This window comes from Rissa tridactyla, chromosome 1 (assembly GCF_028500815.1).
Source record: "Rissa tridactyla isolate bRisTri1 chromosome 1, bRisTri1.patW.cur.20221130, whole genome shotgun sequence".
Classification (NCBI taxonomy): Eukaryota; Metazoa; Chordata; class Aves; order Charadriiformes; family Laridae; genus Rissa; species Rissa tridactyla.
Genome location: NC_071466.1, coordinates 162,310,328 through 162,322,083, shown reverse-complemented (window position 1 = coordinate 162,322,083; position 11,756 = coordinate 162,310,328). Strand labels below are relative to the sequence as shown.

General features: G+C 51.6%; 1 protein-coding gene across 1 annotated transcript; it reads left to right on the top strand.

The window, feature by feature from the left end:
• Positions 1-2,519: 2,519 nt before the first annotated feature.
• Positions 2,520-10,591, top strand: SSTR3 (somatostatin receptor 3). The gene is made up of 2 exons (XM_054207931.1): positions 2,520-2,927; positions 5,922-10,591. Exon 2 carries the CDS (start codon positions 5,977-5,979, stop codon positions 7,180-7,182), a length of 1,206 nt encoding a protein of 401 aa, XP_054063906.1. The 5' UTR covers positions 2,520-2,927; positions 5,922-5,976; the 3' UTR covers positions 7,183-10,591.
• Positions 10,592-11,756: the final 1,165 nt, after the last annotated feature.

Here is an 11,756-nt window from a genome sequence, read left to right as displayed (position 1 = left end):
TTGTCTTCCTTCTCAGACACACAGAGGGTGAGATGCAGGCTTTGGGAGGGGACACCTGGGACCAGACTCCTCTCTGTGGGAACTGCCGGGGACACCCTTTCGCCAAAACATTTCTGCATTAACGCAGCTAAGCTCACGTCACGCACAGTCATATCGGTACTGGCACTCACTCATGCTGCCAGGCACCGGCAGAGCGAGAACAGGAAGGGGGAGGGCGGGGGGGGGGGGGGAGAAAAAAAAAAGAAAAGAGCCAGGAATGAGTCACCAGTCCAGACAAATTGCCTCCAAGTCACTAAAATTAAGCTGAGGAGAGTGGTCCCGGCGGTACTATGGATCTGGTAGCTGTGAGCACCTGCCTTCCTGATGCATTGCAGGGACTTGAGAGTAAGAGGTGTTACAGGGTGGCTGCTGCTGCCACTGCTTGTGGGAGGGAGGAGGGCTCAGGGTGCCATGATTGGCACTGCAAAATCCTGCAGTCCTAGGAGGGCACGGAGCAACGGTGGAGTTGAGCCAGCTCACCGCTCCCCCGACGCGGCACCACTTCTGAGTTTCAAAGGCACCGAGGAAGTGCATGGGGGAGTGTCAGCAACAACCCGCCACAGTGAAGGCCCTGAGGTACCCTGCTGCCAGGGAAATTTCTGCAAATTCAATTCATGGCCGGATCTGAGTAAGGCAGTTAATTCAGTGATGTAAAACATTATAGACTGATAATGTCCAGAGCAACCCTGGAGGACATCCTGTGGCAGCGAGTTCCACAAATGTCTGCGCTGCTGCCAGATGAATTGCAAAAGCCCCAGCCAAAGATAACGTAAATTGTATTAACATTGATTCCAGAAGAGCAGAAATGAAGTCTCTGGTGTGGGCATATACCTGTGGAAGGCCAAGGGACACAAAGCCCTTGAGGCTGGGATCTAGCCTCCCTTTAGCATCCTAAACATTACTCAAACCAATGAATTCTCAGTAGGTTATTACTTCCCCTCCAGTTTTCAAGCCTTGGCTTTTGCCTTCTCGGTCTGCCCTGTCCCCTATCACATACAGCAATGCAGAGAAGAGAGGCTCACCATGTGCATGAAGCAAAATTCCTGTATCTGCCCACCTGTGGAGGTGCACATGGCAAGCTCTCCTTCCAACACAATTCAACGCCGTTGGAGCTGAGGCAGAGAATAAGGCAGGACTCGGAGCTGGAGACCTGGAAGTTGTGACCCTGTGACTGTGCTTGGGCTAACAAGACCTGCAAGGTGTAGCCGGCCTGGGTAGAGCTCTGCTGTTGCATAGCTCTGTGTTCTAAGACATAAGCTCAGGGGTTCCCTGCATGGTGCTGCAGGTAACTGTCCTGCCATGACAAAGGTAGCCACTGGGTGCTGCCCATGCCATTCCTTCCCCAGTGAGGCCTCATCTCTCCTGTTTGTCTCCAGACAGCATTGTCGCCCAAGGTCTGGGCTAAGGCATCCTGACAGCTTTGAAGCCCTGTGCTGCCTTCACCTGTTCACCATTGAGCAGCAGTGGCTGGACATAAAATTGCTCAAGCAGGTTTGGAAGGCCAGGTTTTAGACCCTGGCTGTGTTCTGCTCACAGAGATACTCCCTACTTCTGCTAAGGCTGGAATTTGCCCTAGGAGCTCAAATGCTCATACGAGCAGTGCCAAATGTCAAGAGCTGAGTGACTGCACAGCACAAAGAGTCACTGATGTTGGCTGAAGGGCAGGGGATGGGGACTACAGTGAAGCACTTTGTGCTGGAAATGGGATGGGGAAATCTTAATTTCCTTTCTGAGAGAACTGCTCACACAAAAGAACTTAATTACTTGTCCTCCCCCATTTCTTCTGGGTCCACTTCTTGCAGCAGGGATGAAATTTGGTAGAAGAGTTTGGGGCTGTTGAACCGGAGCTTTTTTGCAAAGAATGTGCAAAAGACATGAGGTTGTGGATGAAGCCAGGGGAGGGACAGAGTTGAGACAGACAGACCCCCTATTTGCCCATCTGCCCTCAGCTCCATCTGTCTGGATGGTGCTTGTAGGGCAGAACAGAAGGGAGAAGGGTTTGGGTGCTCCGCATCCACCCTGGTTTCTGAGCATCTTGCCAGCCAGAAGGTTTTGCCACATCCCCGCATGTCTGAGCAGCACCGGTCCTGCCCGCAAGGCGGGACCTCCTCGTTTCAAGGTCGTCCTCGAAACAAGGAGCCCCTCTCCTGTGTGTCCATGGGCGTTCACGGGGCGCTTTGGACTGACACAGCTCCCTTCACCTAGGGGGGTCGAGCCAAGCACCCCCCCTCCTGCCGCACCACTCTCCCACCACACAGCTGCTCTTTGCATCCCTCTATTCTTTCTCTCCCTCTCTCCTCCACTCTCCCCTGCTTCTTTTACCGCACTCCTCGTTCCTCCATCCCCCCTTTTGCGCTCCCCTCCTCCCCTTGCCCCTCTCCTGCGCCTGCCTTCTCCCCCCTTCTCTCTCCCCCCGCCACCCCCTCTCCCTTCTCCTGCCCTATCGTCCATCCCCTCCTTCTCCTTCTCCTGCCGGTGTTTCCGTGCGTGGCGCCGATTGGCTGCCGGCATCCGTCCCCCGGTAGCCGCCGCTCCCCGCCGCCTGCCCGGCGGAGGAGCCCCCGCTCCCGCAGATGGCGAGGGGAGCGCGGGGGAGAGACCCGCCGGCCTGAGGGTGAGGGACCCCGCATCCCCGGAGGGACGCCGGCCAGTATCCCCGGGGCCGGCCCAGCTCCAGCGGGGCACGGGAGTGGGCCCCAGTCCCACACCAGTCACAGAGGGGAAGATGGGCAGGTGCAGGAGGAAGGACTCGCGTCTCCGGTAGTGCACGGTGGGACTCGCTCCCTCCTGGGACCGCTCTGCTCAATTGCTTTTAAGAAAGGGGAAAGGGAAAAATATGACTCGGATTCTCCTGGTGAAGCAGAGGAAAATGTACATCCCAACGACACGTAAGTACCAGGCGTCTCTGCCTGCTCTTCCCAGATGTCTCCCGCGGGCATGAGTCCATGCAGAAGTTAACTCTGCAGTCCCAGAGAAGGAAGCCTGCCGACCCTCCCTGATCCCCCCAACTCTGCCAGACCAGTCTGGTCCCTACCAGAGAGCTCAGCCCGGCGGTGAGGCAGGGGGAGTCCTGGGCTGGAGCAGGGCCATGGGAAACAAGGGGGACAGGAGGGTGGCAGAAGGGACTGCAGGTTATTGGACTCTGTGGATCCTTCCCAGCTTCCATTCCTGTTTTGTAACCAGGTCTAGGCTCAGCTTTTAGTATCCACCTCCTCCTCCCATTCAATGCAGAAAATATATTATTTTTTATTCCTAATGAAAGCAGTAGCGCCAGTTTACCATCTCCTCCTACCTCTCTGCCTTCCCCCCGCTCTCCAGATGTATGGACCAAATATATTCTGGCAGCACCTGGTAGGGAATCCCAAGCCTCTCGCAACAGGTGCAGTCCACATCACTAGGGACAGACGCCAAGCAGATGCCAATACACTGTCAGTCTGAGGCCAAGGCTCCTCATCAATTCCTGCCTATGCAGCTGCTGCCGAAGAAGCCAGCAGAGTGAATCCAATGCAGATGAGGCACTGGTGTCCAGTGGTTGTTCTGTCGAACTAGCCAGAATATGTGATATGGCATTTGAACTGCTAGATGGTACTTGAAAAAGTTAGGATGGCACAGACAGACCATGCCTGCTTAAAGACAAAGTTTCTCCACTGCAGCGCTCTGAGCAGCAGAATGAGTTTATAGTGAACCAGTGCTTTGTTGCATGCCTTAGCATTTTTGATAGGGCTTTTGGAGCCTTGTGGCTGGGTTTACTGTATTGCTAAACAACAGCCCGAGCAATTAGCTTTGAGGTCTGGACCCCAGGCACTTTCCCATATGCTCTTCAGCCCCAGCACGAGTGTCCCCATCCATACTTGATATTTGCAGGGCTCAGTCTCCAAATGCATTTTTTTGTAAATTCCTTTGCATGCAGGAGGAATATTCAAAGGGATTCCTAACTATGTCTCCACCTTTTAGACAATCATCATTTCATGAACATACTGTTCCCCTTTGCAGGCATCTTTGTCTCCAGAGCAGCCACTGCCCTCCCCTTTCCTCCAACAAGTGACTTGCGTCACTGGAACAGCACTGGAAAAAAATTATCAGAGGAAAGATCCTTGAGCTTAGAGTTTCAATTCACTTCCTACTCTGCCCATTCATTGCAGCCACTCATGATGTGTGGAACAACCCAGTACTGCAGAACCCCGAGAGATGGGCTTCTAGAAGGACAGCGTGTCACAGCCCAAGGCAGCTGCAAATAAAGTCTAAACAATTCCAGTCCTTCAAAGCTCATTTAAGCATAGCAGGAAACATTTATGCAATAGCCCATAGAAATGGCCTTAAGACATAATTGCCCAATTGTGGTTTCATGGGGCCTATCAGATGAGGCTCTTTCAGCATAAGATTTGATACACCTGTGGATTCTGTTGGGTTTACCTATCTGATGTACAAGGAGTTCATCCAAAGCTCAGGTCTCCCCTAAGGTTTTCTGAAGTTGGAATGACATCTACAAAGAAGAAAAAAAGCTGTAGTATCAAGACACATGTGAACAAAGTTGTGATGCTACAGAGAATCCCATCTTGGAAAAAAGTTTCTGGAGTGTTTCTGGCCTCCTGAAAGTAGTCCCTCCCTTGGGAGTCCTTTCCTTTGAGATCCCCAGTTTTCATTTCAATAACAAAGGAGCTTCAGAGTTCTTTGGTGGGATATGTAAAGGTGAGACTTAGGGTCCCTGTTCTCTTCCACTAAGTCATGCTCGCTTCCAAGGAGGTAGTTCATCAGGAGAGTGACCCTGCCAGTCCACTTCCAGAAAATTTTGCCAGAGCCTGGGTGATCTTGAAAGCATCACAAGTCTTCCCTGCATAAGATTTGCCAGGGTGTATCTGGTCTGGAGTATATGCTGGTCTCTGTCGCTCACATATCTGGAGCCCTGACAAAAGACAAAAGGCACAACCTTCCCTTATCTGCCTCTTCTCTACCTGCAGCTTCTCACCCAGTGTCAGCAGAGAGCTGGTGGAGAGTGGAGAGGTTGTTTGTTCAAGGCTTTCTCTAAGTGAGCTGAGTGCTGTTTCCATGCCAAACCCTGATGTGACGGGCAATTGGGCACCTCAGATTAGGAGGGCTGGGACACTGCTTTGGTGTTGCAAACAGCTGGGGCAGGCAGAGCCTCTTCCATTAGCAGTGTGTTGCAGGGTGCAGAAGGAGAGAGAGAAAACAAGAGAGGAAGAGACAAGAGGGACCTGGACTGATCCCTCTTGGTGTACCCAAAATAATCTGTCTCTTCCTTTACTCTCAAACTGGCATTGCACAGACCAGCTATCTTCCAGCTCAGGTGCTGAGCTCAGCCTCTGGGCTTGGATTGAGAGCGGAGGTGCTTTTGTTTCTGCTGGTGGGGCTAACAACCCCATGGTAACATGGCCAGTCCAAAAAGAGCTTCAACAAGCAGGAGGATACTCAGTGAATGGGGGAGCCAGAGTTGGAATGGCCCTTTACCACTGGATGCTCTTCCCTCTTTTGTTCGTAAGACACCTGCCACTCATAAATGAGAATCAGGCCCCTGGTGACTAGTCCTCAGTATTGGAGCCGTTAGCAGAAAATGAGAAATTTTCCTGTCCCTATCCTAGTCTGTGGTTCTTTCTCCAGATGACCTTTCCCTAGTGGAGAAGACCCATTGGCCCACACTGAGGCATGTCCCTGTTTGTCCCTCCATGCCCAGTGTGCCTCCCAGGACTAGACAGGGTCGATATTGTCCTACGTCTTCCAGTGACTGCCAGCATCCACAAACTCACCTCGACTTCCAATATGCCTATCCATACCTACACACAGTTCACGTGGTGATTTTATCTGTGGCTTGTTCAGCTGTCATGTCCCCAATACCAATGGCTTTTTTCTCCTCCTTTCACCTGCAGATTGCTAACTGATCCTGCAAGGACACTGTCCCCCGCCTTCTTCCCTGCCTCTGCTATGGACACTTCTGCTTTCAGCCTCCCCACGCCAGCGGTATTAGAGGAGGGGAATGTCTCTGGCAGCTGGGCGGGCTTCACCACCCCCAACGTCTCCACCACCAGCAGTCCTGGTGTGGTTGTCAGCGGCATCCTTATCCCCTTGGTCTACCTCATTGTCTGCGTGGTGGGGCTGGCTGGGAATTCTCTGGTCATTTATGTGGTCCTGCGGCAGTCTGTGAGCGAGTCAGTGACCAATGTCTACATCTTGAATCTGGCCTTAGCTGATGAGCTCTTCATGCTGGGCCTGCCGTTCCTGGCTGCACAAAATGCCCTGTCCTACTGGCCATTTGGGTCTTTCATGTGCCGCCTGGTAATGGCTGTGGATGCCATCAACCAGTTCACCAGCATCTTCTGCCTGACAGTGATGAGTGTTGATCGCTACCTGGCCGTGGTCCACCCAGGGAAGTCCTCCAAATGGCGGACGGCACGGGTGGCCAAGGCTGTGAGTGCAACTGTGTGGGTGCTGTCTTCCGTAGTGGTGCTGCCTGTTGTGGTCTTCTCAGATGTCCCCTTAGGGATGAGCACATGCCACATTCAGTGGCCAGAGCCTGCCTCCGTGTGGAGAGCTGGCTTCATCGTCTACACTGCCACCCTGGGATTCTTTGGGCCACTGCTGGTGATTTGTCTCTGCTACCTTCTTATCGTCGTGAAGGTCCGTTCCTCTGGCAGGCGGGTGAGGGCTCTGTCCTCCAAGCACAAGCTTTCAGAGCGCAGGGTGACGCGCATGGTGGTGGCTGTTGTGGCTGTCTTCGTCCTTTGTTGGCTCCCCTTCTATGTTCTCAACATAATCAATGTCGTCTGCCCACTGCCAGAGGAGCCATCCCTCTTTGGCGTCTACTTCCTCGTGGTGGTGCTGCCGTATGCCAACAGCTGTGCCAATCCTATCATCTACGGCTTCCTCTCCTACCGCTTCAAGCAAGGATTCCGGAGGGCGATCCTTAGGCCATCCCGCCGAGTCCAGAGCCAGGAGGTGCCAGCATGTCCCCCAGAGAAGACTGATGATGAAGGGGAAGAGGGTGAGATCAGCAAGATCACCCAGAACGGTAATGAGAGGCAGGAACACCCTCTAAGCAGTGGGGAAGGAGAAAGCAATGAGCAAAAACCACTCCCCGAAGAACCTGTGGGATGTGAAAAGAGCAACAAGTTGCACGTCAGTTATTTATGATGAAAGGGATGGTGCAGGGGAAAGAGATATTGGGACATTGGATCCCCTTCACCCTGTGTGCTTTTCCACTTCAAAGGCAATGGGAGAGGTTGATACAAGGGAATATTAAAGGCCAAGACTCTACTTAAAGATGAAGAGGGCTCCATGAGTTTGTGGAAGAAGCAAGGCATTGTTCTTGGCTTTGGAAGGGACACCTGAGGTTTCTGTGGTACCAGGTAAAGGAAGGACTCAATCCAGGGAGAACTGAAGAGGTGATGGGCACTGACAGTATGGAGAGAGCAAGGTCAGCCCTAGACTGCATGATCCATCCTTAAATCACCCAGCTATGAAGGGCATCAGCTGTCATCTGACTGTGGCACCTGCAGGAAGTCCTCAAAATGACATGTATGACACGTGCCATTGAAGATCTAGAAATAGGTATCCCAGTGCCTTGGTTATCTTCCTTATAAACATGAGAAGCAGTTTACCCTAAAGGAAGAACAGGAAGAAAAATGTCTGTAGCTAAGACATACCAGCTGCGTGAATGGCTGACCCTTCTCTAGCTCTTCAATAAGTCTTGGGGACAACTTCCCTAGTTATGCTGGTTGTTGCTGGAGACTGCTTTGACTGCTCAAACCCTCCTCTCTCTTTCCAGGGCTCTCATGGACTCTGGGCAGGCTGATGACACTTACCTGGGAGAACAAATGGGACAATTCTTTCCTGAACCTCGCATTCTTCAGGGTTTTCCTGGTGCCTCTGCACCCTGGTGTAAGGTATAACAAGGGTAGAAAAGAAGACAACAAGGCACGGGTTGGAGGCAGGGTTTTGTTACAAGCTGAAATGCCCTTCCCCTTTTCCTCTCCCTAAGCCTTACTCTAAATAAACAAAAAGCATTTGGACTAAAAAGGCCAACTGGGCAGAACCATTCAGTGTGTTTAGGGGAGGGAGGGTCCTATAGATTTGGCTCTCCTGAGAATACACAATGACTTTGAGTTGAGTTGGTCATTGTTTGTCTGGTACAGGAGACCAAGACATGTATCAGTCCAGGATGGGGGCAGGGAGCAGAGGGAGGTCATGGGATGTCCAGCATGTGAATTGATTTGTCTTATGGGAAGTGGCAGGGTATTTGGCTCGGGATGGAGAAGAAATGATGTGTCTGCACATGTTCAAAGGTGGTTGTGTGCGAAAGTTTGATCACTGGACTGTATGTGTGTAAGAATGGCTGAACAGGGTCAGAGATCGAGGAGCCACTGCTGGGGGGACATGTGCACGGGTTGGCCACTGATCCTAATCTGTGTGTGGCTGCAGGGTGTGTGTAAATGAGTACAAATGTAGATATGGGGCTATGCGTGTGTATACAAACACAGATGAGGAAGTGTGCTTATGTGACTGTGGGATGTTTGAGGGTATATACGCTTGTGTAGGCATACAAGTATATATGGAAACGTGCGCACGCATGTGAACGCTTGGGTAAGAGTGTGAGTCTGTGTGTTGCTGTGAGTGGTGGATGAGAGCTTGCGTCTGTGCATCGGTTGTTGCAGGGAAGTTGTGGGTGGGCCCGTCTGAGTGTGCAGGCTAGAGGAGCAGCAATGTACAAGGGTGGGTGGGATGAAGGTCGCTCCCTCCACTTTGACTTCATTCCTGCAGGCTCTGCTAAATGTCTGCCCCACACCTTGAGCTTCTCCATGAATGCTGTTGCTAAGCTACAGCCACCAAGAAGACTGTCATACCAGAGTCCTTGGTTATATCTGGGCACTTTTCTCCACAAATAACTTTGACAAATGGGAAGGAGGGATCCACCAGCAGGAGACATGCCTCCCTGAGGTCAAGAGATGTTGGAGGAGGCAGTTCATGAAGGGTCAGTGATGACAGATGGCTGGGTGATGGAAAAGTGTCTCACGGGTTACTTGAGAAGAGGCATAAGGTGGGAAGGGTTGGCATGGGGCCAAGTGTGCTGGGACAGAAGACAAAAGCCCGGGACTGGAAAGTAGAGCAAGCTGCAGCAGCTGAGGATGATGGGAACAGAATCACTTTATGAGGAAGCAAGAGACAAGGTCACCCAAAGGTGATGTGAGAAGTGAAGGCCTGCTGGGCATCAGGGGAACTGGAGTGCAGGACACCTGAGTTTGGGAAAAGACCGTAGCAGAGCATCAGGTGAAGAGACATGTCATAGCCAGGCCACAAAACAGAGGAAGGGTGAGAAGGGACTGCAAACATGACCAAGCAAAAGCCATTCAGCTGTGCTGTCAGCCACTGATACAACCATCATCTCCCTGACAGAGGTGACAATTGTCCCTATGAATCCTCTATCGTCTGTTTCATCTTTGAGCCTGGGATGCTGGTGCCAAGCCATCCATGCCTGTAGGCTCAGCCTCAGGATGTCAGCTACCAGCAATACCACACATTGCTTGGCTCCTCTTGCAAAGCGGGTGTACTCCCCTGAGCATGGGCAGTCAAGACCCCCAGGAGTGCTGGCTCAACTCATGGGGAAAAGAAAGTGTTTGGTGGCCAGTTTCTATCCTCTGCTACCTCTTCACATGTCCTCCTCCTTCCATCCGCGCACCAGCTGCCCAGTGAGAAAAGAAGCCAAACTATTCATGGGCATGAGATACACAGTCTGTTGGACTAAAAAAAGCCTCTTTTATTTTTTTTTTCTGTTGGGGAGCTCCTGCAACATCCACTGGATGAAGCACAATAAAAAATCCTGACAGAATGAAGATGAACTGCCAAAGCTCCTGCCTCTTTATGGGGCAACAAACAGTAGGAAGATTAAAAGGTCTGGCGAGTTGTCAACTAGGTAGACAACACAGCACCTTAAATGGGGGTCTGTGTTGTTCCTCTTGCAGTCAGGACCAGGGCAAGGCGAATGCTGGACACCACTGGCGCAGGAATCACTGTAGGACCGAGGAGAAATGGTATTAGCTAGGGAGCACATAGCGCTGTTTGTGGCTGGTGACCAGGCACTGAAGAAGATGTGCAACAGTGAATGAGGAACTTGGAGGAGGCCGCTCAGATGGGTGGGGGGCCAGATATAGGAAGGGTTTTTCCTTCTCCATAGAGTGGCTGCCCAGCTGCCGTGGGGAGACGGGGGAGTTGCCCGGCTGCCAATATGCTGAGCAGAGATGCTCTCCTCCACCACCGAATTGAGCTGAGACTTTCATTTTGCACGCCTTTGCAGCTCCATCTGCTGCAAGTCACCACTCAAGAAACTCCACCGACTGGTTGGCTTCTTAAAATACCTGCATCTCTGAAGAGCCCAGGCACTGCAATGCCAGCGCCGAGCAAGCGCGCCAAGGAAATATCATTTTGATACATGAAGTCTGAGCCCACTAGGAAGGCAGCTCGGCAGGAGATCCTGCTGGGGAAAACAAAATTTTTTCCACGGAGACCCGCAGAAACCTGGAGGTCTTTAGTTTAAACAGGAATTGAAAAGAAAAAAGGGTCACAAGTATCATATTCTTCTGTCTTGTGTTTTCTTCTCCCCCCTACGCTGCATCCTATTTTTCAGTGACAAATTGGGGAAAAAAAAAACGGAGATGAACCGAAAATAAGACTGGGGGAGGGAAAAGAAAAGGTGGGGGGTTTTGTCTGAAATTCATGAGGAGAAAACAAGTGCTGCAAAATTCTGCAAAGTATCACCATAGATTAAAAGGCTGGTTTTTGTAGGAAGAGACGTTTGGAATGACGGACAGTACCTCGCTGCCTGCTGACCCCTGCCTGCTGTCCTCAGCTCTGTCTCCCTCCTGGTGAATCCCCAGATTTCTCTGTGGTAATAGCATTAATCTGACTGCCCTTGTGATCCCTCTTCCTCTCCTAACGATGGTGTGGTTGACTCTGGGCAACCCAGAGGCCACCGGGACCCTGCGCAATGGCTAAGTGAAATTCTGGCTGTGTTCAGGGGGATTTGTTCCAGTCAGATGGGGAAATGGATTTTTCTATTCTGGGTGCAGAGACACGGAGATAAGGGCTCCATCAAGCCCTGTGCTGCACAAAAGGTTTTATTCTCGTCACGTAGAGATCGGAGCTGCAAGACTAGAAAAGGCCGCAATGATTTCAGCAGCGTTGTGCAATGCCTCTTCCCAGCAAACATTTGATCATAGGCAGGGTGTTAGAGGCACGGAGAACCCATTCTGCCACCTGCTCAGAGAGTTCACATGCACACGTCAGAGTGCACAAGAGCGGGTATAGAGAGGCATATATATGTGATGTGTGTACACACATATGAATGAGTATTTATGTGATTGCATGCATGTATGTGTGGGTACATGTGAATGTGTGGATATGTATAAATATATATATACATATTCACATGTGTGGGTGCTTTGATTTAAGCGTGTCTATGTGTGTGTGAGACCATATGTGGCCACCCACACAAATGCTCACATACCCAGACATGCACGTACCTCTTGGCCTTAAGCATGAACACAAGAGCACAGCGCATACGCCTTCATACACACCGCCCAGGCATGGGCTACAACTAGGAGATGACAACTGGACCTTGGAAACGGCCCTCCCCACACACAGGCCCACCATACGTGTGCACCCAAGCACATTCCTGCCAGCCCAAAAGTGGCCTGGGGCAACTTCGGACCCAC

Bases quoted from the DNA above. Each gene is read 5' to 3' on its own strand.
- SSTR3 (XM_054207931.1), top strand. From the start codon at position 5,977: ATGGACACTTCTGCTTTCAGCCTCCCCACGCCAGCGGTATTAGAGGAG.